Genomic DNA, 26885 nt, shown 5'->3' on the forward strand with positions numbered 1-26885 from the left:
AATTTTTTCCTCTCTCTTTCTTAAACTCTGAAAAGTTCCCAAAGTGCAAATTGTTCTCTTTTTTTAAGCATCCAGCACATTATTTTCTCCAGCACTGTTCACATTCTGAATTGGCTTTCATACCACACCACTTTCAAGACGATACGATGAAATTACAGGGGAGTTACGGTCCATCTGTCTCTGGAAATAGTCTCTCTGTTTGTATAATTTGCCCGTGACACTCCATTCCCACCTCTACTATTTTATCTCAATCTGCCTCGATGAAAGGAGGAGCTGCAATGTGTGAATTTAAGGAACTTGTTAAATGTATTTAGATCCCTCAAGCCCCGACCATCTGGAATCCACTGGATGAGGCATCTCAATATGAACATCCTAAGCAGTACAAGAAAATACTATAGCCGTAAGATTTTAAGGTGACTATATTGCAGTGTAACATGGAACTCATTTCTTGGTTTGCTTTTGAGGAAACCTTGCTAGGTCAGCTAGACAATTGCTCATCTTTGTCTTAGAAAGTGAACTCACTCTAAGATAGTTGCACTATTTTAGAGTGTGCTACATGCTGCTGTTTCTCACTGACAGTCCAATGATCATTCAGTGCTACAAAAGCCAAAGTAGGACACAGAAAGTGCTGCAGCAATGTTAAGCTACTTCTCTTTGCTGACTTTTCCTCATCTTTCTCTCACCTTCTGAGTCTGCACTTGTTTCTTTGTTTGTGGCTTCTTGGTGTGTTTTTTTGGTCTTCAGGCTCATTTATTTGGTTCTGGCTTCTGAGCTCATGAAGTTCCATGAAATTGTGATGGTAAACAGGTTATGCAACATAATGCTCTTTTATCAGTGGATATTCAACAGAAAAGTGGAGGTCATCTTCATGTTTCTCAGAGTGAGGCAGGGAAGCTCCAAACATTGATAGCTCCTCTGTGACTAACTTTAGATCACACCGGGAAACAACTCAGCGGGATCTCCTGGACATTATCCATGCTACATAAGTTTGTTTCCCACTTTACCTGGTTTATAATGGTCAACATTGAGTTCTATCTTTGAAACTGAGGAGGATTGGCCCAATTTGCTTCTGGTTGGCTTTTGGCTTGCCGTGATTAGCTTCCTCTTGTTTCTGCTGCAATGCTTAAAGTCTCTGTTAGTTAGCACTTGGTAATTTAGGTATGCTTTCACAACATTTGGACTCTGTATTCTTTTTAGCTGCCTTGAAGACATTTAGTTTAAAAAGCAGGTTACAAATATTTTAAATAAATAGGTGGGGCTTGGATAAAACATAATCCATAAACATCATATGGATGGAGAGGCTGTAATTCCACTGAAGGAACAGATCTGTTGTCTGGGAGTTCTCCTGGATTTAGACTTGTCATTGGAGTATCAGATGGCTTCTGTGACCAGAAGTGCTTATGCCCAGCTTAGGCTGGTTCATCAGCTATGTATATCTGTTTCTGGATCAGGATAGCCAGGCCTCAGTTGCCCATGCTTTTGTGACTATCTGCCTTGACTACTGTGATGCGCTCTATGTGGGGGCTGCAACTAGTGCAGAATGCGACTGCTAGGTGAGTAAGTGGGGCAGCCAAATAGGACCATGTGTCACTGGTCCTTAGAGGGCTACACGGGCTGCCAGTGAGCTACTGGGCCCAATTCAAGGTATTAGTAATTCAAGGCCCTAAATGCCTTGCACCCAAGTAACTGAAAGAGCACATAAATGCTCAGAGGCAATTCTCAATTCCATCTAGCCACTGTCAGTGCAAAGAAGAGGGGTGGAATATTATTTATAATACTTGAAATTCAAGCACAATGTTGTACTCAGTAGAGATACAGATATCTATTAGGCACTTTCAAAAGTGAAAAAGCAACAAGATTAGGCAAACATTTCTTGTAATAGAACAAACAGTAAGGCACTGAGCAGACACGGTCAGATTCAAAGTGCATTAGAAGGCATCTTTGGATCGATGGGGCTTTACATAGAGAAAATATCTTCATATCCCAGTTCACAAACTGCAGTAGAAGAGCACATCAGTTAAGGGCCAATGGTACTTTAGATATCAAATTACTTCACTTTTTAACTGTGGTCCGAAGAGAGGGTTCAGTTGAGCCAGGATTACAATCAGCCGGAAGAGGTAGCAGTAGACAGCACATGTCACCAACATTGTGTTGATAACACTCCAGTTAGGCCCCTTGGGCACAAACCATGGCAGGACACTGCCAACCACTGCCCAGAACATGCTCATGATGGTGATGGACACCGTGAGGCTGCCATATGCCATAGCCGGGCTCTTGCTCCCTCCCTCCCGTTTACCCAGGCATTTGATTGCTGAAAGTTATGTACCTGGCAACCCTGAAATTAATAATTTCGGAGGTGATTACTTTTAGGAGCCTTAAACTGTTTTTTTAGAAGTTTTAATTGTATTAGTATTGATATGTTTGCTGCCCTGGGCTCCTTTGGAAGAACGTGCAGGGTATACATCTAATAAATAAATAATATGCGTTGTCTTGAACTCCTTGAAAACAAATCCTCTTGCAATAGGTGGCTCAGCTTGAATCATAGAGCTATTTGTTTTGCAAGCACCCTCAGGCCTAGGTGCCAGATTAAGACATTTTTATTTGCCCAGACATTTTAAATTGTTTTTATGGTGTCTGTTCTGCTTAGTAGTTTTGCATTTATGTTGCCTCTCAGTTTTATTGTTGTTTAAAGGACGTTATTATATTGTATTTTTATGATTGTGCATTACCCTGGAAGCTGTTGAATGAAGGATAGTTTAGAATATATTTTTTAAAAATAACTAACTAAAAAAGAGTGAGAATCCTTGTTTGGAAGAAGAACAAAACTTGGCATCCCATGTTTTCTCTCAGGTCATCTTAGTGGATTCAATACTGCATATACATCTGCACTACACGCAGAATTTTTCTTTTAATCAATTGCCATAGACTTAGACTCCAATATAATCTAGCGGTATTATTGTTCAAGATTGTTCCTGTCCTGGTTATTCCAACCAAATAAATAATAATAATAATAATAATAATAATAATAATAATAATAATAATAAACCACTCTACTGAGCTAGTTTTGGGATTCCTGTCTCCCTTACAACCAGTCTTTCTAAAATCCATTTTAAACTAAATAGCTTCATAAAAGGCCCATTGTGAAAAGTAATTGGTTTGTGGGACACCCCAATAAAAATAATAGAGACTGCCAAAGGCAGTTTCCTGAGGTCAATTATCTTTTTGTTCCTGATAGTTGGCTAGTAGTCAGGTCTAGCATTCCATTTTACAGGTATATTAATCAGGTTCCAGGTGGTGACCTACAAATCCGACCTCATCAACTGCCATAGGAAAAACAAACCATCAGAGTACATTCTTCAGGCTATAAACAGTGGACGCCTGCACAACTACCTTGACAATCACCTCACTGAAACAGTACACAAACTCACCTGAAAGCAGACATGGTAGTGACAAAATGTTGTGTGGTTAGCCTGGAATTCCAATTTGGTACTCAGGTTACCCTGCATGTGTTGTATCTTTGGTGGGTATCTCCTGAACTGCTTTGGAAACTATTTCCTGCAAGGACAGTGGTTCTTGATTGGCATAATACTGTTCATTTAAATGCATGCACATTCTGAATCACCACTTACTAGTGAAATAAACTTTCAAGTAAAGGTAAAGGGACCCCTGACCATTAGGTCCAGTTGCGGACGACTCTGGGGTTGCGGCGCTCATCTCGCTTTATTGGCTGAGGGAGCCGGCGTACAGCTTCCGGGCCATGTGGCCAGCATAACTAAGCCGCTTCTGACGAACCAGAGCAGCGCACGGAAACGCCGTTTACCTTCACGCCGGAGCAGTACCTATTTATCTATTTGCATTTCATGCTTTTGAACTGCTAGGTTGGCAGGAGCAGGGATCAAGCAACGAGAGCTCACCCCATCGCGGGGATTCAAACCACCGATCTTCTGATCAGCAAGCCCTAGGCTCTGTGGTTTAACCCACAGCGCCACCCGCGTTCCAAACTTTCTAGTAAGGAGGGCCAAAACCAAAACTGTTTTAAAACTGGTCAGGTGACAACTGGGTTTGCTATCAATGAAACTGATTGTTCAATGTACTTTGGGCAGAAAGAAAGGGAGAGAGAGCGAGCTTCTAAGTTGTGCTAGCATGTTGCAGTAAAGCATTAAAATAGTCCTGTGCCTCTAAGGGTAGCCCTATTATTAGACAGAATTGATGTGGGTGTCATGAAACGGCACCAATTTGTAACTTTAAAATTTACTACTGATGCATTTTTCTTTCCAGAGAGGGGTGCTTGTGGGGTTTTCTCTCTCAGGTGCCACCATAACTTGCCAACCTGCACCTTGACTTAGGGAAGCAGCAGCACAATTTGCTGTTCTGTCTCCTGAATAAAAATACCCTCAACTGGCCCCAGGTGCCCCCTTAAGGATCAACACATTTAATGTGGCAAAAGTGTTCATCTTGTCTACAAAAACTCGTGCCAAGATAAATTAGTTAGCTATTAAGAGCTCACTGGATAGTTTGGAATAGTGTATTCTGAAGGGGATCTAATCACAGAGTTGAAGGTATTTACTACAGACCTCAGCATATTCATCTAATCCAAACCACACTTTGCCACATGCTGAGAAAATGTCACAGAGGTAAATAAAACAGACAAAGAATATTAGAATTGCATTCTGGGCCTGGAGCTGAGTTCAAGGGATACCAATGTGAGAAGGTGAAAGGTGCCGAAAGCACACACTGCTCACAGTAAGGTTGGCTTGCTGGCAGATGATAAAGGCAGATGGAAAATCACTTACCCTGAAGCACTGAAGTAATATTTAGAGAGATCCCCTGAGAAGACATGAGGTGAAGCTCTTGATCAGAGAAACAACACTGGCATGCATTTCCCCTTGATACTCCTTGATTTGAATTTTCAGTTTTGTACAGGGCACTGGGTTGACAGCCCTAGAAATGTGCATCTGTTCCTTTATAAAGCAAGCAGTGTTGAGATGCTGGCACTTACCTGCTGTCCACATGGCCCCAAACCAGACTCCAAACCTGACAGCTTCATCCCCCTCTTCACCTTTATGTCCATTCCCTAACGTTTGACCTTTAATTATAGTCTAATGAATGAGGTACTTTTCTGAGCAGAAATAATAATAATAATAATAATAATTTATTATTTATACCCCGCCCATCTGGCTGAGTTTCCCCAGCCACTCTGGGCGGCTCCCAATCAGTGTTAAAAACAGTACAGCGTTACATATTAAAAACTTCCCTGAACAGGGCTGCCTTAAGATGTCTTCTGAATGTCAGGTAATTATTTATCTCTTTGACATCTGATGGGAGGGCATTCCACAGGGCGGGCGCCACTACCGAGAAGGCCCTCTGTCTGGTTCCCTGTAGCCTCACTTCTCGCAATGAGGGAACCGCCAGAAGGCCCTCGGCGCTGGATCTCAGTGTCCGGGCTGAACGATGGGGGTGGAGACGCTCCTTCAGGTATACAGGACCGAGGCCGTTTAGGGCTTTAAAGGTCAGCACCAACACTTTGAATCGTGCTCGGAAACGTACTGGGAGCCAATGCAGATCTCTCAGAACCGGTGTTATGTGGTCCCGGCGGCCACTCCCAGTCACCAGTCTAGCTGCCGCATTCTGGATTAATTGCAGTTTCCGGGTCACCTTCAAAGGTAGCCCCACGTAGAGCGCGTTGCAGTAGTCCAAGCGTGAGATAACTAGAGCATGCACCACTCTGGCGAGACAGTTCGCGGGCAGGTAGGGTCTTAGCCTGCGTACCAGGTGGAGCTGGTAGACAGCTGCCCTGGACACAGAGTTAACCTGCGCCTCCATGGACAGCTGTGAGTCCAAAATGACTCCCAGGCTGCGCACCTGGTCCTTCAGGGGCACAGTTACCCCATTCAAGACCAGGGAATCCCCCACACCAACCCGCTCCCTGTCCCCCAAAAACAGTACTTCTGTCTTGTCAGGATTCAACCTCAATCTGTTAGCCGCCATCCATCCTCCAACCGCGTCCAGGCACTCACACAGGACCTTCACCGCCTTCACTGGTTCTGATTTAAAGGAGAGGTAGAGCTGGGTGTCATCTGCATACTGATGAACACCCAGTCCAAACCCCCTGATGATCTCTCCCAGCGGCTTCATATAGATATTAAAAAGCATGGGGGAGAGGACAGAACCCTGAGGCACCCCACAAGTGAGAGCCCAGGGGTCTGAACACTCATCCCCCACCACCACTTTCTGGACACGGCCCAGGAGGAAGGAGCGGAACCACTGTATGACAGTGCCCCCAGCTCCCAGCCCCTCTAGACGGTCCAGAAGGATGTTATGGTCGATGGTGTCAAAGGCCGCTGAGAGATCCAGCAGAACTAGGAAACAGCTCTCACCTTTGTCCCTAGCCCGCCGGAGATCATCAACCAGCGCGACCAAGGCAGTTTCAGTCCCATGGTGAGGCCTGAATCCTGATTGGAAGGGATCCAAATGGTCCGTTTCCTCCAGGCGTGCTTGGAGTTGTTCAGCAACCACCCGCTCAATCACCTTGCCCAAGAATGGCAGATTTGAGACTGGGCGATAGTTGGCCAAATTGGCCGGGTCTAAAGATGTTTTTTTAAGAAGCGGTTTAATGACCGCCTCTTTCAGCGGGTCTGGGAAGGCTCCCTCACAGAGGGAAGCATTCACCACCCCGCAGAGCCCATCGCCCAGCCCTTCCCGGCTTGCTTTTATCAGCCAGGATGGGCAAGGATCAAGGAGACAGGTGGTCGGTTTCACTTGTCCAAGCAGCCTGTCCACATCCTCGGAGGTAACAGATTGGAATTGATCCCATGTAACAGGACCAGACAGAACTCTAGCACTCTCCCGCCCTGGCCCTGCTCCCACGGTGGAGTCTACCTCCTTCTGAATCTGAGCGATTTTATCTGCAAAAAACTTTGCAAAAGCATTGCAGGAGATCTTGGGGTCCCTACCAGGCCCCGGTGGTACAGGTGGTTCCGATAGATTGCGAACCACTTGAAAAAGTCTCCTGCTGCTGTTTTCTGCAGATGCAATGGAGGCGGCGAAGAAGGCCCTCTTCGCCGTCGCCATTGCCACTTGGTAGGCTCGACGTTGAGCTCTAACCCGTGTCCGGTCTGATTCAGAATGAGTTTTCCACCACCGGCGCTCTAGCCGTCTCAACGATTGTTTCATCACCCTCAGCTCCGGGGAAAACCACGGGGCTGTCCGGGCTCCATGCAATCGGAGAGGGCGCTTCGGAGCCAGACAGTCAATAGCCCTGGTTAACTCCGCATTCCAGCGTGCCACCAGGGAACGCTGCTTTATAGCAGCGTTATAAAGAAACTGCTTTATAGCAATTTTCCAAGAAATGAGCTCAACAAATGTGTCTTGTTTGTTTTTAAAAAGATACCCGGCACTTTTTACTCCCACTTTTGCCCCTAACACCCTCTGGAAATGGCACTGTGAAAGTCTCACACCATATTTCAAAAAGTAAAAGCCAGGACACACAGAAAGTTGTTGAGCTTTTTAAGAAGACCCCGAAATTGTTGGGATGTTTACCCACTCCCATCATTAAAGCTGACCAACCTTGTGGAGAGTGGATATGGTGCTGATGAGGCCATCCCTCTGAATGTTAGACAGCAGGGGGAGATGGTTCTGCTCCTTAGCTTGCAGTTTTAAGTGAACAGGCTATCAGGGCACTGATCAGTTACCAGACAGATTAGAGGTGCTGAACATGGATGGTAAAGGAAAAAGATGTTACTCTTCACTAAGGTAGATGACCCACACTTTTTTCTAGTTTTTTCCCTTGCAGGTCCTTAATTAAATTGTGACCTTTAACCTCAAAACCAGCCTCACATGCTCATTGCTGGTGTGGAGGCAATTTGACAGCTTGCATTTCGTAGATATGAACTGCCAAATAAAAAAAGTAATTTGACCAAGACAAACCATTCTTACTGTGGAATGATTGAAATCTGAACCCCCGTCTTTCTAATTGAGCACTTATTTAAGTGGGCTGCAGCCACACATCACAAACCCCTTTCCTTTTTTGCAGAACATCAGCAAACACAGCTTGACCGTAACAAAAAAAATATTCATATTCATCCAACCTTAAAATCTGCTGGGAATGATCCAGCTGAAGTAAAGCACTTTTCAGCTTGCTCATACATATGCTTCCTCTGAAGTTTAATCCTCTTGAGTTGAAAAGAATTTCCTTCCTGGTAAGTTTTATTAGGAACTGTAGCCTTACAATTTCCACTGACTTAGCACATGATTGCCTATCTCAGTTGAAATCAACAGAGGTTAAAAGTGCTTTTCTTTAGCTGGATCATGCTGACATTATACAGGACAATGACTCAAATATCCTTGGAAAATATGAGCTCACTAGGAACCTGAGATGACGTTTCAGTTATGCTTTTGCTGCTTTCATTAGCAAAAGGGTCAAGGTGTAGGGGGAAATGAGAGCAAAGATTCTACTAAAGTCAGCATACATCCTTTTATCCTACGAGGAGCCACCTGTCTATACAGAAACATGCCAGATTACCTGCTGGTATTAATAAACTTAGCTTTGTTGACTCTGGTGGCATGGTGCCAGGGTAAAGCAGCTACACCTTCAACTATGTATTGTTCCAATTTGTACTGAATGGAGACAAATTTCATTATAAAGAAAACAAAATAAACACATATGCATATAATAGCATTTTAAGAAAGTTGTGAAGATGTTTTGGGAAAGAATATAAAAAACCAACATGTCTAAGGGCTTACCCACAAAGCTGGTTCAGATGTTCTTTTTCTGATTGCATTTAATTCACCAATGCAGTATTGGTAAGATGGATGCTCCAACCTAAATCAGTCTCTGCTGGTCCATGCAGCTGATGCAGCAAAGATACTAGGAGTTGTACATTGCATATTTTGTTTATAGTGGGTTGATTGTTATGATGGTAAGAAAATGTTAAGAAACATTTTAAGTATTCACTGGTATCTTCAGGAAACAAGACACGAAAGACAGAGACCCTAACAAGAATAATAATTGCTTCCTCTAATAACTAAGTATCTTTGTCCTTTATATAAAAGCAAAATGATTCCCCATCACAGATTACTTAATTTCTGTGAAATAAACACTTAACATTAATAGTTTTCCAAAGGGGCTTTAATATACAATTCTGTATTTCACCAAACAAAAGATCAATATCTTTGCAAAAGTTTTTTTTTAATGAAATATTTATCAGGATCTCTCCTGGGAGTTTTTCATCCCTGAGGCAAGAATACATCAAAGACATTTTATTTTAAACTCTTATCCCCATTCTTCAGCACCTCACGCATTGACATTATTAAATGGCTTGCTAATGAATGTTAATTAAATCTCTTTGGTTGAAAAGGTTTTGGTGTGGGGAGGTATATATGATGTAAAATGTAAACAATCTTTAAATGTTGCAGAACTAAATCAGTGTCTTCCTTTTTACAGGTACGAAAATGTAAGGTTCGTTATATTTAGACTCTAGATTTGATACATGAGAAACAAATTAATGAAAGATAGGCATAATCTAAATGTACAGACTGAGATGTACAGTCAAAAATGTTGCCATCATACTAGCTATCTAGCATAAAAAGGAAATACATTCACCAGTATGGGCTTAATGTTATCACATACCTTCCCAATGTTGCTAATCAGTTTTGAGAATATATAACACTGTGACTTTAAACTTTCACAGATTAATGTTGTTCCAATAAAGTGATGAATTCTAAGCTTTATATTTTCTTAAGCTAAATTATTAGCATTCTAGTTATTTTTCATATTTTTTCATGCTGAAGAAGAGGTAGTTTAAGCCAATATAGATATGGATATTTTACAGTTGATTACAATTTTATATGCAATATATTTACTTGGAAGCATGTATCACTGATTTCAACTGAACTTACTTCTAGTCTTGAGTACTTTGAAGTACAACAAAAACTGTAAAATCGAAATATCTGCTCCAAATATATCTATAGGATGGGGAGTGACTTCATTATGCGCAGCATTCAACTAACTGGGCATAAAAAATAGCATTGCCTATGCCAGAATGCTACCTTTAATGAAAGAACACAGTAACCTCGAAGAAATATTTTGCTACAAATTATTTTATAAACCATAATATTATCTAATATGTATTCAAAAACATTTTAGTTCAGCTGGACATTCCACTGTCTCTTTTCCATTCTAGTGGATGAGGTTTAATGATGCAATAGTGTTAAGCTACAATTTTGGGAGGTGGGTTGCTAAGCGGGAAACCACCTCCGGTGAAGCGTGAAGCTCTGGCTCTTGTTCCTTGGTAGTCATGCTCTATGTTACTCAAGGCTCTCTCCTTTTCCCTTAGGGATGGAAGTAGAAAAGAAAGAAAGAAAGAAAGAAAGAAAGAGGGCATATTATTACATTTTTTATCTCAGTATCATTTTGAAAAGTTTCAAAAGTTTTAATAGCAGCAATAGCTCTATCAGGAGATCATTAAAAATAAGTTGATGAAAGCTTGTTTAGCTAAACAACCACAATTAGATGCCTGTTTGGATCTAATTAGGTGACTGCTTACGGTACGCAGAATTATTAAAAATTAGAACTAAATGAGCTCTCCTAATGTTACCCCCTCAAAATGGTCACTGTTTCTCATTAAAAGAATAATAAATGTAAGACTTGGAATTTCTAATCTTGGCACTGTTCCTCCAAATGATTATTTGTTTTTCAAATAAAAAGCTGAAATCATCAAAGGCAAAAAAGGGATTTTTCCCTCTTTGTTGAATTTTAATGAAGAAATTGTGTTAGCCATTTTCACCATTTAACAGACTTATAGAGATAATTATCCAGTTCTTTTTACACAAAGCCAACACTGCCTATATAACTTTGAACTGATAGGTGTGACCATTAGACTTAAAGCCATAGGAAGAACAATCACAACTTGAATTTAACAGCCTTAAGAGAAAGCAGCATAGTTTAACTATCCACTCTGATATTTAATGAGGAAAGGGGGGGGAGCCAGGAGAGCAATGTGAAAGACACATTTTCCTGAACTGAGATGTACAACTACATAAATGGAGCAAAATATTCAAACAAATTTATCAGATCACTGTAAACTGGTGGTACTAAAGCACAAAAATGTTGTATTATATTTTTTTCTAACAATTTTTAAAAAATCTTTGGACTTTTAATGGTACAGATCAAAGCCTCAAAAATGTCTGAAGCTAACAATAGGTTGTATGTATCCAGTGCTAGTTATCCCCAAAGCATACCCACTAAAATTAATGGGCATGTCTCACCTAAGGTCCATTACTTCCACTGCATATATTTTGAGTAGAACTTAGTTGGATACAACCCTATGGTTCAAAAAACTAGTTTCCTGGAGAATATTTTAAATTTGCTTCCTAGTAAATGTTTTCTTTTAAAAAGTAATTCAAGGACTGTGGCACTGAGGAAAAGAGAAAGAGTGAGATTGTTGCAAGCATGTATGCAACTGTGCACCAAACTCTCCTAAATAATGACTAATGTGCTGTGATCTCAACATGCAACAGAGAGCAAGAAGCAAAAGAGAGCTTATGACGATTTTCTGTAGCAGTCCCACAATCATGCCCTACACTGCAAATTTATTCAAGCTGTAATAGGCACTAGACTATATACTACACTAGAAAGAAGTAGCTATACATGTGCATGTCCCCTTGACTACATGACTATTTTGGAGGCAGAAGGAAGGAGAAGGAAATAGTAAGAAAAAAATAAAAATAAAAAAGAAGAAATGAGCTTAATTCTCCTTTCTGGACTTATAAACATAATTTACTATGGAAGTGGCATAAAACTGACAAAAAATGAAAACCTCATAGTACTGTATGTAATACTCATATATATCTAGGCGTAACTCTATTCCTTATAGATGGTCCATTGCCCTTTAAAAATATAATAGTAGCAGGAAATGAAATTCTAGAAATAAAATACAGCAGAGTGAATTTCTTCCCCTGTAATGCTGAAATGGAAAAGCTAAGCTCAGGGTTCAAATTCTAAAGATTATAGCTGTTTTCAAAAGGACACTTAGCTGTTGGAAATGGATCGCTAGACATTATGGTAGCTTTGTGTATTGATCATAAAGCCCCAGGAAGGCCATTAGCCACGAACAATTGTTGCTAATTCCAAACATCAAGGCAACATTACGCCATTTGCAGATGGGCAGAGGTCGCCTTTGATTGCTGACTGTTTTGCTAATTCAGTCATCAGAACTGTTTGCTATCTAAAAACATGAAGTTTGTGTGGTAAAGGAAGTAACTAGTTTGAAATCAAATTCCATATTTCTAAACGGGTACTAGTGCACGTTCTAAAAATCACGTTCTAGCACAGGAAGGAGCGAAACAAGAATATATTAAATTATTTGAACTGCCCAGTGTACATCTAATTCATAGATGGGGAGAAGCATGATTGCAAAAATCAAGACTGGTGACTGAGAACAGAATCAAGAGACTATTAGATCAGGTAAATAACGTGTACGTGCAGCTAAATAGGCATGTGTGTGATCAGATGAAGTTCTAAACATGGGGTTTCTCTCATGTTAAGTGGATTCTGCATAAGCAAATTTGTGATGTTTGAATGATTTTGAATTGACAGGTGTGATCTTGAGAATTTCCAGAAGCAGGGAGGGTCCAGGGCATGGGTAGGCAAACTAAGGCCAGGGGCCGGATCTGGCCCAATCACCTTCTAAATCCGGCCCGCAGACGGTCTGGGAAACAGGGTGTTTTTACGTGAGTAGAATGTGTCCTTTTATTTAAAATGCATCTCTGGGTTATTTGTGGGGCCTGCCTGGTGTTTTTACATGAGTAGAATGTGTGATTTTTAATAATAATAATAATAATAATAATAATAATAATAATAATAATAATAATAAATGCATCTCTGGGTTATTTGTGGGCCATAGGAATTCGTTCATTTTTTTTTTCAAAATATAGTCCAGCCCCCCACAAGGTATGAGGGACAGTGGACCGGCCCCCTGCTGAAAAAGTTTGCTGACCCCTGGTCCAGGGTTTTGTAATATGTAGCTGATTTTGGAAGACTGACTATATACTCTGTTCAGATTCCAATGTGAAGGAACAAAGCCCTCATCAATGAGAAACAGCAAAGCAGTTATTGGCATCCGTCTGTCTCGAGAGACAATGGAGTGCGCCTTCTGGGGTGAAGTCAAACTGCTAACACCCCATACACCAAACAAAGCAGTGATGGGATGCAATTAAAATATGTCTGGAAATAGCAAACTCAGAGAGGAATTCAGCATCAAGCTATTATGATCATTACGTCAGTGCAAGCATTTTTTCTTGGAAGATGAAATGATCTCCCCTTTCCTTCCCCTACCGCCAATTTGGGGGTGGAAGTGGGTGCACGAGGTATGCACAGGGGAGAAGGGGGGAGCCCTGCTGCACTAGCAGGACTCATTGCACTGTCTCCTGGCTAGTACAACTGTTTACTTGAGTCTGGACCAACATAAAAAGCCCAGAACAGAAATTAAATGCAGGGGAGAGGAGGGCAGGATGTGGCTGAAAAAAAGAGTTGCAATTAAAGGATTAAGAAAGCTGGGCACTGACATGGGAAAAGAGATAAAACTACACTTGAGGGAATTTTCACACAAGTGACTTACAGGAAGTACTCAATATTTGGCAATTTCACATATCTCACCAGGGGAACATGTATCCACACACATGAGATTGCTGTCATAATCCGATCTCAGCTGGGCAGTAATTTATTATTAAATAATAAAATTATTACCACCACTGATACTATCACTTACTTGTTTTCATGTTCCTTGCGTTTTTGGGTGAGGTATTTCTTCTTTACATTTAGAAGCTCATTGGCAAGTCTTTCAATTTCATATTTGTATTCTTGACTCTGTGATTCATACATGTTCAATTCAGAAGACAAAACCTTAAAAAAAACAAGAACAAACAAATGCCATCGGTGATTTGTTGTCTTCTTGTACCTATATGGCTTTTATAAATAATTGTTATTTAAATCTGTCCCTGTACTGGGTAACAATTCTCTCATTCTGCATCATCATGATGCATTAATTTATATACTGCTTAGTGTCTGGATGTTTGTAAGCAGTTTACAAAGCATAAAAACCAGTTTCACAACATGGTTAAAATACAGAATCATTAAAAGCATGCCATAATTAAAATACACAATGAACAGCTTAAAATACACAATAAAACAATCATTTAGTTTCATTGATACCAATATTGATAGCAGTTATTATATACAAACTATTTCCATTTGCACAGTACATGAATAGATATACTATACTTACTGTGACATTCTGATCTTGTGAGAAATTCAAGAACCATATTCAAGTGGCTTAAAAATCATAAGGCTTAGAAAAGAACAAATTTAATGTTTTGTACTTGTGTTTTTGTTTCTCTGAGTTGAATCAGACTAAGTTACAGAGTAAACCCCCTGAAATAAATGCACATGACTAACTTAGATTCAAGTGGGTAGCTGTGTTGGTCTGACACAGTTGAAATAAATAATTAATAAATAATCCACTAGCACCTTAGAGACCAACTAAGTTTGTTCTGGGTATAAGCTTTCGTGTGAATGTACATTTCTTCAGATACCAATATTGAATATTGAATATTGTTCTTGGCTATCTCAAAAGATTTTTCATACTATCAGAATGTCGAAGTAAGTATAGTATATCTATTCATGTGCTGTGCAAATGGAAGTAGTCTGTATGTAATAACTGCTATCAATATTGGTATCAATGAAACTAAATGATTGTTTTATCATATCTGAAGAAGTGTGCATGCACACGAAAGCTTATATCCAGAACAAACTTAGTTGGTCTCTAAGGTGCCACTAGACATTTTTTTTTTTATGACTAACTTAGGTCCATTAATTCCAATGGATCTGCTCTATCTTTGTTGGCTACAACTCTTTGACCATAAGCATAGACTGCTATTTTAGTTTCAAACATTACTCTATGAGCCCACAAACTTTAAAACAACCCAGACAACTAATTGCTGTGTTTTATCCAATGTCTCCGTAATATGTTGAGTGCAAAAGCCAGCACAAAAACCTTAATAGTCATCTCCTATCCGAGGTATAAGCTGCAGCCTTAGTTATTACCACCTATGGCAAATGGGTATTACTTTTCACGCTGCTTTCCTTAGAATGCGTAAACAGGGATGGGAGGAGGGGAAAGAATGTACCCTATTGTATTTTCATGCAATGAAAATGAAGGAAGAGCACTACATTACATATTAGCTGTTGCTGCTTAACATGGTGCATCAAGCGGTTCCAGGAGGCATAAACAAGCTTTTCTCACCCAAGAAATCCTGTCTTACAGTGACAAGGGGTTAAGAAAGATTACTCTTGTCAGCCCTCTAATAAGATGCAAGACTAATATAAGTCAATGCACCATTAGAGAAAAATGAAGGATTTAGCAATGTTTTCTCAATCCGTTTCTGCTAGCTTGTTAAGGACAGAAGGAAAACTGTTTTGACGGGGAAGTTTAGAAAAAAAACTCATTTAAAAAGGAAATTAAGTCTCGTATAAAAATCTGGCAGCATCTCCAAAGACCCAAGTGGGATGCACATTTATAGTAATAGGTTGTAAATTTATGCTCTAATTAGATTTTAATTTCTTAATTTTATAAACAAATATTATACCACGAAATGCAAACAACAATGTTAGGAAATTCATACAATAGCTTTCTTCAGAACTGTATGTGTAAAGAACTTGTGGGCATTTCCCAAAAAGCACAGTTCATGTGATTCATAAGAATAGTCATGCTAAATTATGGATCACCAAACTTTATGACAGTGGCAGGTTTTTTTCTGTTCTATTTCCTAATGATCCCAACATGGAATTTGCTTTTTTCAAAGCTGCCACACACATCTTTATCAAGTATCTTTATCAACTATGACCCTAAGTCCCATTCCTAGACAGTCACCATCAGTTCAGATTCCATTAGCATATATGTGAAATTAATCATTTCCCCCCTATTGTGCATCACTTTACTCTTGCTTACATTGAACTGCATTCCCTTTTTATTGCCCATTCAACCAGTTTAGAGAGATCCTTTTGAAGCACCTCACAGTGCATTTCCATTTTAACCACCTTGAACAATTTGGTGCAATCAGGAAATTGGGCTGCTTCACTGCTCATTCCTAAACACAGGTCCTAAAGCCTATCATTGTGGGAGCTCCACTTTTGACATCCCTCTGTTGGGAGAACTGTCCATTTACTCCTACACTCTGCTTCCTGTTTCTTACCCAGTTACTGATTAATAACAGAACCTTTAGTCAGTCCATAACTGCTAAGCTTACTCAGGAGCCTTTGGTGAGGTATTGTTTCAAAAGCATACAATATCAACAGGTTCACCTCTACCAATACGTTTGCTTACACTCTCAAAGAACTCTAAGAGGTTAGGGGTACAAGAACATAAGAATAGACTGCAGGATCAAGTGAAAGTCCCATATAGTCCAGCACTCTGTAGTCCGAGTGGCCAACGAGCCCAGGGAAAGCCCACAAGCAGTGCAGCTGAATTCTCTCTACCCAACAGCTGGTATTCAGAGGCAAACTGCCTCTGAACAAGACTTTACCAAAAGCATGCTGCTTCTGCTTCGATATGTTACTCTGAAGAACTCTGCCTCTGAATTTGGAGGTCCCATTTACCTTTCTGGGGTGACAACATACTTGTAGTTCTATTCTTAAAGTACTTATCTATGAATTAAGAAGTATACCTCCAGGTTCAAAAGATTTTTCAGAACACAAGTCCTTATGTCCCTGACAATAATGATTTCCTACTTCCTGGGGCTGCGGAGTACAATCTATCTATTTCTACACTCACTATTTATATAATGAATTATTGGAAATGACTCTTACTTTAAGTTGCTTGGTCTTCTCCCGCAGAGTATGCCGATACAACTGCAACTGTTCTGCTGCTTCTGGTCCAGGCTGACGGGCCAAGAGGTGCTTCAGCTCTACATACAGTTTCTCCTTCTCCTAGGAGACAAGGTGAGATGAAACCAATTTGGAAGTTACACTTGTCCACTTGCCACCTTAGAATGTATGTAAGGAGAGGGAATGCAAAGACATGAGAACAGAAATATAAAAACAATCCAGACCATAAAGATTTTCATAAGCTGTTTTTGTTTAGCTTTACTTCTTCTCAAACAAAAAATCGTATCTGCTATCTTAGTAAATATAGTTTATCCTGAATCAATTCCTCCGACAAGTGAGTCCACTTATACCGATGAATCTATTTTGCACCTGTACTACACCAAGTGGCTATCAGCAAGCATATGAAAATGTTGCACAGTATATTAATGAAAACTGTAAATCACACTGTAAGACAGTAATGAGGTAATCCTTTCTAATTTTCACAAGGTTTTACAGTTTAAAAACTGATCATTCTAAGATATTATTTATATTTTTATCCTAAAACATTTGCTCTGCCACTCAGTATCATAGTGCTTTTAAGCCAGCCTGCAACAATAATCATATATAACATATATAAGAATTAGCCAAGCACTAATATTCCAAAAACCAAAGAAAGCTAACAACATAATTAGAACAGGGCAGCACAGATTTAACAACCACCATACAAATACATAATTATATGGATAACTCATAGGCACAACACAGAACTTTTATCAAGAGCATATGCGAAAATACAAACATGCTGGCCTATAATGCTGATTCAAGCAAAATAGAAAAGTTTTACATCTTTTCACTGTTAATTTGAGCTGAATTTTGTGTCTTTTTCACTATAGTTTTGCGTCTCTTTAACGAAGTATGGCAAATGCATCTCAAACCATATGGTTCTACTTTTGCAGGTATTCATGTTTATTGAGGTAGCTAGTGCAGAACTCAAGGTTTGAGTTCACTGATTGCAGTTGCACTTTCATCCTTTTCCATAGGCTATATAATTGGGCTTAAAACCCCAGAGTGTTTAACATATCATATTGAAGCATACACTGCTGAAGATAAATTCAAATTCAATCCTTTGTTGTAATTTTTAAATTGATTTTATTATCTTTGAGGTTTTTTTAAACAATCAAGCTGTGTGTAAATTCTATAAAATAAATAATAATCCTAGCCACTGGCATTTTTTACATGCAGAGTTCATCTTGCAACATGCTTAAGATTTGCATTACCAAATCCACTCCTAATGTATCAGTATTCTATACTTAGTTACAATCACCTGCTCAAAATCAACATTCTGTTGAAACAACATAATGTTTGAAATATGCAAAGATGTACTAACAAAACTGATTTAGTCTTCCCTAATTTTCATGATCTTGATCCTTCCCTTTCTTCAAGGTTTGAAAGAGAGGTGACTATGTTAGTGTTGTAAAACATGCCCTCACTATACACTTTTTGACAAATGCTGAAGACACACCACTTTACCCTGGCCATTGACACTATGCTTTTGGGACCCACACTATTTTTGTGATTGCAATTTGTTTTAAACTCTTTGCGCTGTATTTTAAATTGTTGTGACCCACCCTCAGATCTTAGAGTGAAAGCCTGGTAGAATAATAATAATAATAATGTAGAGAATACTTGTATGGCTAGGAATCCATATACCTGCAAAACCTTTGAGTTTGGCCACTGTGGTATCCCAGTTTACTTAGACTTTTTTTTACAACAATCAAAAAGAGTGCCAGCAATTATTTCACCAAAAGTCACTGAAGCTGGTCTCCCTTTCATCCTACACAAAGTTCTTTTAGTTTCGGGCTTCCTGTTTCTGGTGCGCCAGGAATGGAGTTTCTCTCAACACCGCGGGAGACAGACAGACAGAGATAATCAGATAATGATGGAGGAACTTCATTATCTGCATTCCTCTTCGGTTGGAAGAGGAACCAGGCTCTCATCTGCCCTTTGCCTGGCACTCTGGCACTCGCTTCCCCATGAATGTGAGGGCAGGCAAAGGCAATGCGTGCATGGAGCATTCTGGCTGCTGCGACCCCCCCCCCCAATCCCGTCCCTAGAAGCACAGGTTATCCTGTTAATTGGACTTTAATTGGAGTAAACTCCAGGCACATGCCAGAGACGATGAGATAAGAAGCTGCAAAAACAACCCAGCTACAAGGATGTGAAAGGTTTGGATTGTGAGCAGATTTCATTCAGTGAAAGAGACGGTGGGGGGAGAGGAGCCCACGGTTTACTTACTCAAGGTTTTTCTCTACATTTATGATATGGCAACCCCCACCCTGATATTTTAAAATATCAGCACAAGTGAGGATGCAATAAATTGGAATAGAATATGGAATTTAACAAAATTGGAAATGGGTATGTGAGAGAAAGGAACTGAGAGGTAAGGGGGGGCGGAGAGAAACGCTATGCTTTGAAAATATAGAGCAAAATCCTCCCTAATCTCCATTATCCACAAAGGAATGTGTTTGAGATAAGGTTAAATGGTCATAAATCAGTGGCAGGGAGGAAATGAGTCTACCAACTGCGAGAATAGAAGTTTCTAGATTGACTGTCTGCAAAAATGGTGAAGACGGCTTGTTTACTGGAAGCCGAATCACGGGATGAAGTGATGCAGTGACTTTTGGAAACTGTGAGATAACAGCTTCTCCCAAGACATGACGGGAACCATCAACAGTTGCAGGATATACCACCATATATGGATGGGGAAACATCATGGGAAAAATTGTCACATGCAGGAAAGAATAAGGAGTACAGCTAAAGTTCCTCACTTGAAACTTTATAAATTACCTATTATGCCAACACTAACTGAAATCACAAGACTGTAGCTGTTATATAAGGGATTATTATATCTGGATGGAATGGAATGGAAATTATTAAATTTTTGGAATGCAGAAAAAATGTAGAAGAATGAACTCATCAACTCTAGCATGCGAGGGGGCTAGTTTAATTAAATCGTATAATTTGACATATGAATATTTGGCATTAATAATTGTATTAATTGGACAAAATTTGCTTTGTTATAATGAGGCTGTTATTGGAATGATATTGGAAAATCAATAAAAAATATTGTGTTTTTTTAAAAAAAAACACCACAGTTCTTCTAGTTTCTTCTTGAAATGATAGATGCCATAATTAAACACTTTGCTGGAAGAAAGTCTTTCATCTTTGTCACTGATCTTTTCATTCATATTTAGAAGCTTTAAATCCAGTCTCATTTTGCAATATTTGACAATGTCCTTACAATGTTCAAACAAAGTGGCTGCATCTTTCATGGTTTGCTTTGTGGCCAGTTAATCGGAAACTGAAAAGCAACATGACAGAGCAGAAAATACAGTTGCTGAATGATGTCAAATATGCTTAAAGCCTTTTTTTAAAATGCTTTGAATTTTTCTTTTTGTTTGTGTATACATGAGAAACATTTTATTGCTGTTCAGAAAACTATGCATATTTTTGTATCACTAACTGTCATGGGCTCCAGAGAGGTGCACTTCAAACCCCAACCAAAGAAAGACAAAGAAACTCTAGGAATAAGTTGCAATTTACCATTTCTTTATCCCAGTTGGAATCTGTATTGGATTTAAAATAGTTTTCATATATGTAACTTTCAGCTGTTTTTATATAAATATGTTTTAATATATATTTTTATATAGGTTTTGTGAAGTTGCCGCTAGATGCTTCATAGGAGGTGATTAATAAATGAAATAAATGGTATCTTGTGAACCACCCTGTTATCTCTGGATGAAGGCAAAAATCTCTGGATGATATGTGCAAAAATCAGGAGTAAATATAGCTCTGCTCAGACCTCACTTGGAGTACTGTGTTGGATTTGCAGCATAACAGTTAAAGGAGGATGTTGATAAACTAGAAAAGATTCAAAAGACACCAAAGATTATAAACAGTCTAAAACGCAAGCCATAGAATTATGAGGAAAGTTGTGCTTTGAATGGAGCGGGGAAAGGGGGTTAAGTTGACTTCTGTGGTATTTAAAATGTTATTAAAGAAGATTAACAGTTGCTCAACATTTTCTATAAGGATAAAGCAATGGACTTGGACTACCAGAATACAGCTTTCAGTTAACATTGGAATGGGCAAAGACAATAGCAGCTTAGGAACAGTCTAGAGAAACTGTGAAAATTTCTTCTCCTGTAATTTTTAAGAGATTGGGCAGTCATCCATTAGGAATTATTTTGGCATGTTATTCTCTAGAGCAGGCATAGGCAAACTCGGCCCTCCAGATGTTTTGGGACTACAACTCCCATCATCCCTAGCTAACAGGATCAGTGGTCAGGGATGATGGGAATTGTAGTCTCAAAACATCTGGAGGGCCGAGTTTGCCTATGCCTGCTCTAGAGGGCATATGTGATCCCCTCCAATTCTAAGATTCTGCAATTTAAAGAATATAGCTAAAACCTAGTGGAAAGGGTTTATTGGTCCTTGAAAAGGTTATTATGAAGAAGACTAATTCTGAGTTTGGACAGAAGCACAGATTTTTCAAATGAAGCTCTGACGTGTCTTTGAAAGCCAGTAGAGGGCCAAACAGACACAACTAGCAAGAGCTGGTGTATGCTAATCTATAAAATCAAAAGGTCTTGGGAAATTAAATAGCAAAGACATGGCACAGCTTAGAAATGGCTTAGGTGCTAGAAAACAAAGAAACAGAATGGTCTCAGTGGCTTCAGAATGCCTCTTCATATGGCTTCCTTCCAGTTACAATTTCTTCATGGAGCAGAAAAAAACAAAAACGGTCCCCAGATTTTATCTGCTAAACCCAAGTGTTCTTTTATGACAGATGGGTTATCATCGGCATCCAATTGCTATATTGGATCAGACCAGCGGTCTGTCAAACCAAGTGTTTTTTTCTTGGAACCGTGGCCAATGTCAGATTATGCTGTGAAAGAGCACAGCAATAGAGTATATTTAAAAATCTAGTATTTATTCAATTAGTCCTTTAGAAGCTGAACTGAAAATGGAGAATAATCACTTTTTTCCTTCCACCATAAAAAGCATTTCCCCTTTTTTTCTAAAGCAAAGTAATTCATTGTCGTTGTTTTTTTTAGGGGGTACCCCAGATGCAAATTGAGAAGTCTACACCACTGAACCTCATATTTCAATGCACTCCATTGTGAGCCACTTCAAAGCCCCAACTGGCTGCAGCTTTGGCATAATTTTTTCCTTCAAATACACCTTATTCTTCCTAGCAAGAGTGACCTAATCACAAATCTTATCAGATTTCAATACATGACTACACTACTGACGGTAAACAAAGTCCTAAAAGACATTAAGCCATTCTGAATTAACTTTCACTGTATTATAGAGAAAGGTGATTTTTAAATCATATGAATGGTGCTGAAGTGACAGTCAATTGGGGCTTCCAATAAAGCCAACAGGTCTGAAAAATATACGCTTGAGGGTGGCCTTTTGGGAAACTTTGTGGGTCTCCTGTGTGCTGAAAATGGTTGCTAGATAGCATTTCAACCAAACGAATACTTAAACAAAAAAGTCCTCTGCTTTTCCATTGGTGTTATTCTTTTAAGAAATCAGTAGAGATATCTTGCCCTTCTATTAAGATAAGGAGTGATATCCATTGTTAGTCAAACTCAAAGAAGAACCATGGAAGTCAATGTATCTAAAGAACCTAAGTCTGTTAATTTCAGTGGGTCTACTCCAAATATGGCTTAGTCAACCTAGAATCCCAGAATCTGTCTTCATACAGGTTTAGCACTTCATCAGAAGATTTCAGTTCTAATGCAATTGTCTGTTAGAAATGAAGCCCTAAACTACATACTAGTTTCTGGATTACCTTAAAAAATAAGTACTGCACAGTAAACAGACAAATATGTTGGGAATCTGTCAGTACCTTAAATGACTCAGAGAAACAAGAGAAAAGGATGGTAATGTTAAAAGGGACATCCTTGACCAATTTTTTATTGTTTTGCTCGATGTATTTAAACTGGTAATGAGTTTCAGGCTCGCATTTCTGTAGAAAGCTTTGCATCATGAGACTTCAACCAGAAAGAAAGAAAAATATTTTAAATGGAGATGTAGAAGAAGAAGAAAGATTGAACCCACATGGATATTTTGCCTCACATTTAAGCTGCCTTTGCTGATCATCCTCTTTGCCTGCTTTTCTTGCTACTATGTAGCACTATAAGTCTTCCTGTCAGACTCCTGGGTGTGAATAAAAAGAATTGTAGAAAAAACATCTATCTACAGTACACATACTTCTAGTTAATCACTCAATTGCATGGAGTGTGGCCAATATTTTCAAAAGCAATTCATGATCTTGAAGCCTGGAGCCAGAGAGGCTGCACTTGTTATGAATAAAACTTACCTAGTTTTAGACTTTTTGGTATCCATGAACAAAGACGCCAAAATAAAATGAAATATATCAATATCATTTACAAGATGCATTTTCTTTTACAATACAACCTCCTAATTATTACAGAGCTCACTGTTTTGAAATTATCCCACAACAAAAACCACTAGTTTACTTATAGGTGAAATTCCATTATGCAATTCAAAATAGGATTGAACTGTTTTTCATGCTGTTGGCTTTCCCATTAGTTGTGACTATAGAAGATGTCAACTGTTTTCACAACCAAGCATGTCCCAGCCTTGAATGTTGTACATGTTTGTATTTTGTAAGAGGGCCCTGGTAATATGGATAAATAAGGAGCAGTTGATAGACTGCTGGTCTTATTTGCAATTGGTTTCCAATTTATTTCTCTTGTAATCCTCAACAAGGGCCAACCAAGTCCTCTGAACATTGTGCAATGGAGTGGATAATAACCCCATTTAGAGACAATGCATACATTTCTATTAGAAAGTGAAATCTATCCTATGCAGCTGAAACTGGTTTCCTCTCCAATATGTATTACTGCCATCATCTAACAGCAGCAGAACCACATGTCTTGTATTACACCCATTATTATTATTATCATTAAACAGTATCTATTTCTTTTAAGTCTTGTCATTTAATTTGTCACTGAGTTAAGATCACCAAATGTCAGGGAAACATCAAAAGAAAGTCCATTATACTTAATTCTTTCTTCTTCAAAGAAGAAGCAAAATGTGTGTTAACAGTGGTCATTTGCCTACATTCTGTTACTGTATTCCAGTAAGGCAGAAGTTGCACGGAACAAGGCAGACAGGACTCCTGAATCCCATTTGACAGAGTTTATCTTTCCAATTTACTTAAAAGCAAATGCAACCAAAATTATAGATACTAAAGAAGTTTGGTGTGTCTCTGTGTGCAGGCTGAAAGGCAAATCTCCTCATCTCAAAAAAAGAAGCACCAAATCAAGTGAGTCCCATACCCATTCTAGCTTGGATATAGCTTGAAGAGGGGTTTGCCTCCAATCCTCAACTCTTGCCCTCCCTGCTTCAAAGGTAAACCACCCCATTTTTATTTATTTTTTACAAAAGTGGCATAAAAAGGCTCTTTAACTCCATTCTGTATTTGAAACGATACCCCAGAGTGTGGAAGGCAAACTAAGGACTGGGGGCTGGATATGGCCCAATCACCTTCTAAATCTGGTCCGCGGGCAGTCCGGGAATCAGCATGTTTTTACGTGAGTAGAATGTGTCCTTTTATTTAAAATGCATCTCTGGGTTATTTGTGGGGCATAGGAATTCGTTCACTTTTTTTTCTTCAAAATATAGTCCGGCCCCCCACAAGGTATGAGGGACAGTGGACTGGCCCCCTGCTGAAAAAGTTTGCTGACCCCTGCTCCAGAGCATGCTTGAGGCTTTGAGAATTTGACATGTCTGCACAGCTAACATGGAGAGCTCTTCCCCCATAAATATACTCTTGTGTTCCCTTCTGGCTTCAGACTGCCCATAGCTTGGACATTCATTCACAAGGTTCTATTAAATATTTTCATTATTTGGATGTTTATGCCACTTTGCTTCTCTAAAGCCTGACTTACTGCTGCTCGACATTTATGAGAAAAAATAATATAGGTTGTTTCAAATTAAAATGCCAATCATCCCTGAGTGAAAGTTCTTATTCAGATTTAAGTAAACATAGCATGCCCTCTGATCATAAGATGGTCTGTCCCAAGCCAAATGCAGCTCATCTTTAAAACTAGTTGTTTACTAAAGTAAAACAAAGCCTATTAATTAGAGAATCATTGCAGAGCAATGTACACCATATAAACATTAAATTAAAACAGAGTAACAGTATTCTCATTAAGGGGCTTAAAATAAAATACAAAAAATGTAATAGCCAAGTACACAGATTGCTTTATATGTTGATGCCTGCCCTATTCCTTTGAAAAAGGATGGGCTATATGCACAATTGAATAAATTAATGATGAATTATGAAAAGGGGGACATAACAAAGTAGATCACCACTCTGTTAACAATAAGGACAGAGCAAAGAAAAATGAAACAATACATAGAAAAGGGCTACAGCAGAGACCCTATATCCTTGATAGACTCCTACCCTATTCCCATAGTAAATAATGCTTATGAGAACTGCACATCAAGGAGGGGACTCAGACTGAGGGTTTGAGGCTTTTCAGCATTTCTGCCAGTGTATATTATTTGTATAAATAAACCTTAGGATTATTTTTAGCAAATCCTGCCAGCCTGTAAGATTTGTTTTTCCAGTAGTGCTCGAAGAAGCCCATGGATCTGCCTCTAGGCTAAACCATGACAACATATTTCTGAACCTGTCACTCCATTTATTTTAATATTTTGTGTTTCCTTCTTCTGAATGTGAACTAGCTGCCGTCTTAATCAGATTTTGGTCCTGCTAGTGCCTTGCATGAAACAAATCCAGGATACAGAATTTCAGCTACTAAGTTGCACAAATGCTGGTTGATGGAGCCTAATGTAACCCAGGTCATTGATCTCTGCTGTACAACGCAAGCCTGCACAACTTGTGACCCACAAATAGTGTCAGTTATTGGAATAAACAAATATAATATTGGGTAGGATCCAGAGTAGAACCTTTCAGCAAAGGAACAGAACTTCCAGAAAAAAGCTCTGTACTACAGCATATGTTTACCTGTCCACTACCACCTAGCAACACACCCACAGGCCAGCACAAATAGCTCTCTCTGCAATCCAGACTACAATTCTATTGTAAGCAGAAAAGGAGAGAGAGAAAAGGCTAGAAGTCTTACACTAAATATATCATTCATTTGCAGAGCAACACTACATTTGCTGCTTGCTCACTTTGATCACTCTTCCCAAGCCAAGTTGATTATCAAAGGCCAGTATCTCAAGCCTCTTGAACTGCATGCTCTTGTAGTCCTCTTCTTGCAGATAACAGAATGCTGCCCAGGGAAACACCAATGCAGGAACTAACAATTCTGAACACACAAGGGTGTTCACTTTGATGGGTTTTTTCCCTGAGTCAGGCTGTTGCACTAGTCTAGAAAATGGCACAAGTGCTAACTCTGTCATTAGGAAGCCCAGTCTGTCATTTTAACTAGAGATGATCAACAGTCTCACTCCTAATGAAGATTTATTCACCGTCCAAGAAGTCACATTACAATTCTAGTCCTCCAATGCTGCTGCCTTGGTTACATATTTCAGAAATAACTAGATCCTTGTTAAACACCAAGAACCTCTCACTACATTTTGCAAATCCCTGCTATATATTTCTTCTGCTTTGCATGCAGAAATGTGCACTACATATCTTTGCAAAATGCATTTTTTGTTTTACTTGTTGTTCTTGGACAAGTACAGGTCACTGCAAACAAAAGTAATCTTTTATACTTTCTTTTATCTATATGGCGGGACATTCAATAAAGCATTTGTAGAATATCAGCTATTAACAAATGTACAGACTGCACAAACATTATTGTGGGTGCTATCAAGCATTCTTCTTCCCCTATCAGTACAACATCAGCCTCCCCAGAATTCTCATCATCATTTCAGATCACATTAGAACCCAAAACTGCTTCTCACATTTTTCTTTAGCAACTACCATCCTAAACTAATATTTCAGCACACT

The 26885-nt window shown here is 39.2% G+C and overlaps 2 protein-coding genes across 2 annotated transcripts in view; both read right to left on the minus strand.

The window, feature by feature from the left end:
* Window positions 1-1524: 1524 nt before the first annotated feature.
* LOC128413435 (V-type proton ATPase subunit e 1-like) lies at window positions 1525-2264 on the minus strand. The gene has a single exon (XM_053387453.1). It carries the CDS (start codon window positions 2262-2264, stop codon window positions 2043-2045), a length of 222 nt encoding a protein of 73 aa, XP_053243428.1. The 3' UTR covers window positions 1525-2042.
* Window positions 2265-9109: 6845 nt separating this feature from the next.
* The window catches only part of CFAP58 (cilia and flagella associated protein 58), a 75786-nt gene continuing 58010 nt past the window's right edge, over window positions 9110-26885 (minus strand). The window contains exons 16-18 of the mRNA XM_053389271.1: window positions 16862-16981; window positions 13767-13900; window positions 9110-10329 (exon numbers count right to left, since the gene is read on the minus strand). Of these exons, the coding sequence (XP_053245246.1) occupies window positions 10209-10329; window positions 13767-13900; window positions 16862-16981 (375 nt within the window). The 3' untranslated portion in view covers window positions 9110-10208. The remainder of the gene's footprint in view (window positions 10330-13766; window positions 13901-16861; window positions 16982-26885) is intronic.

The sequence above is a fragment of the Podarcis raffonei genome, chromosome 5, assembly GCF_027172205.1.
Source record: "Podarcis raffonei isolate rPodRaf1 chromosome 5, rPodRaf1.pri, whole genome shotgun sequence".
Lineage (NCBI taxonomy): Eukaryota > Metazoa > Chordata > Lepidosauria > Squamata > Lacertidae > Podarcis > Podarcis raffonei.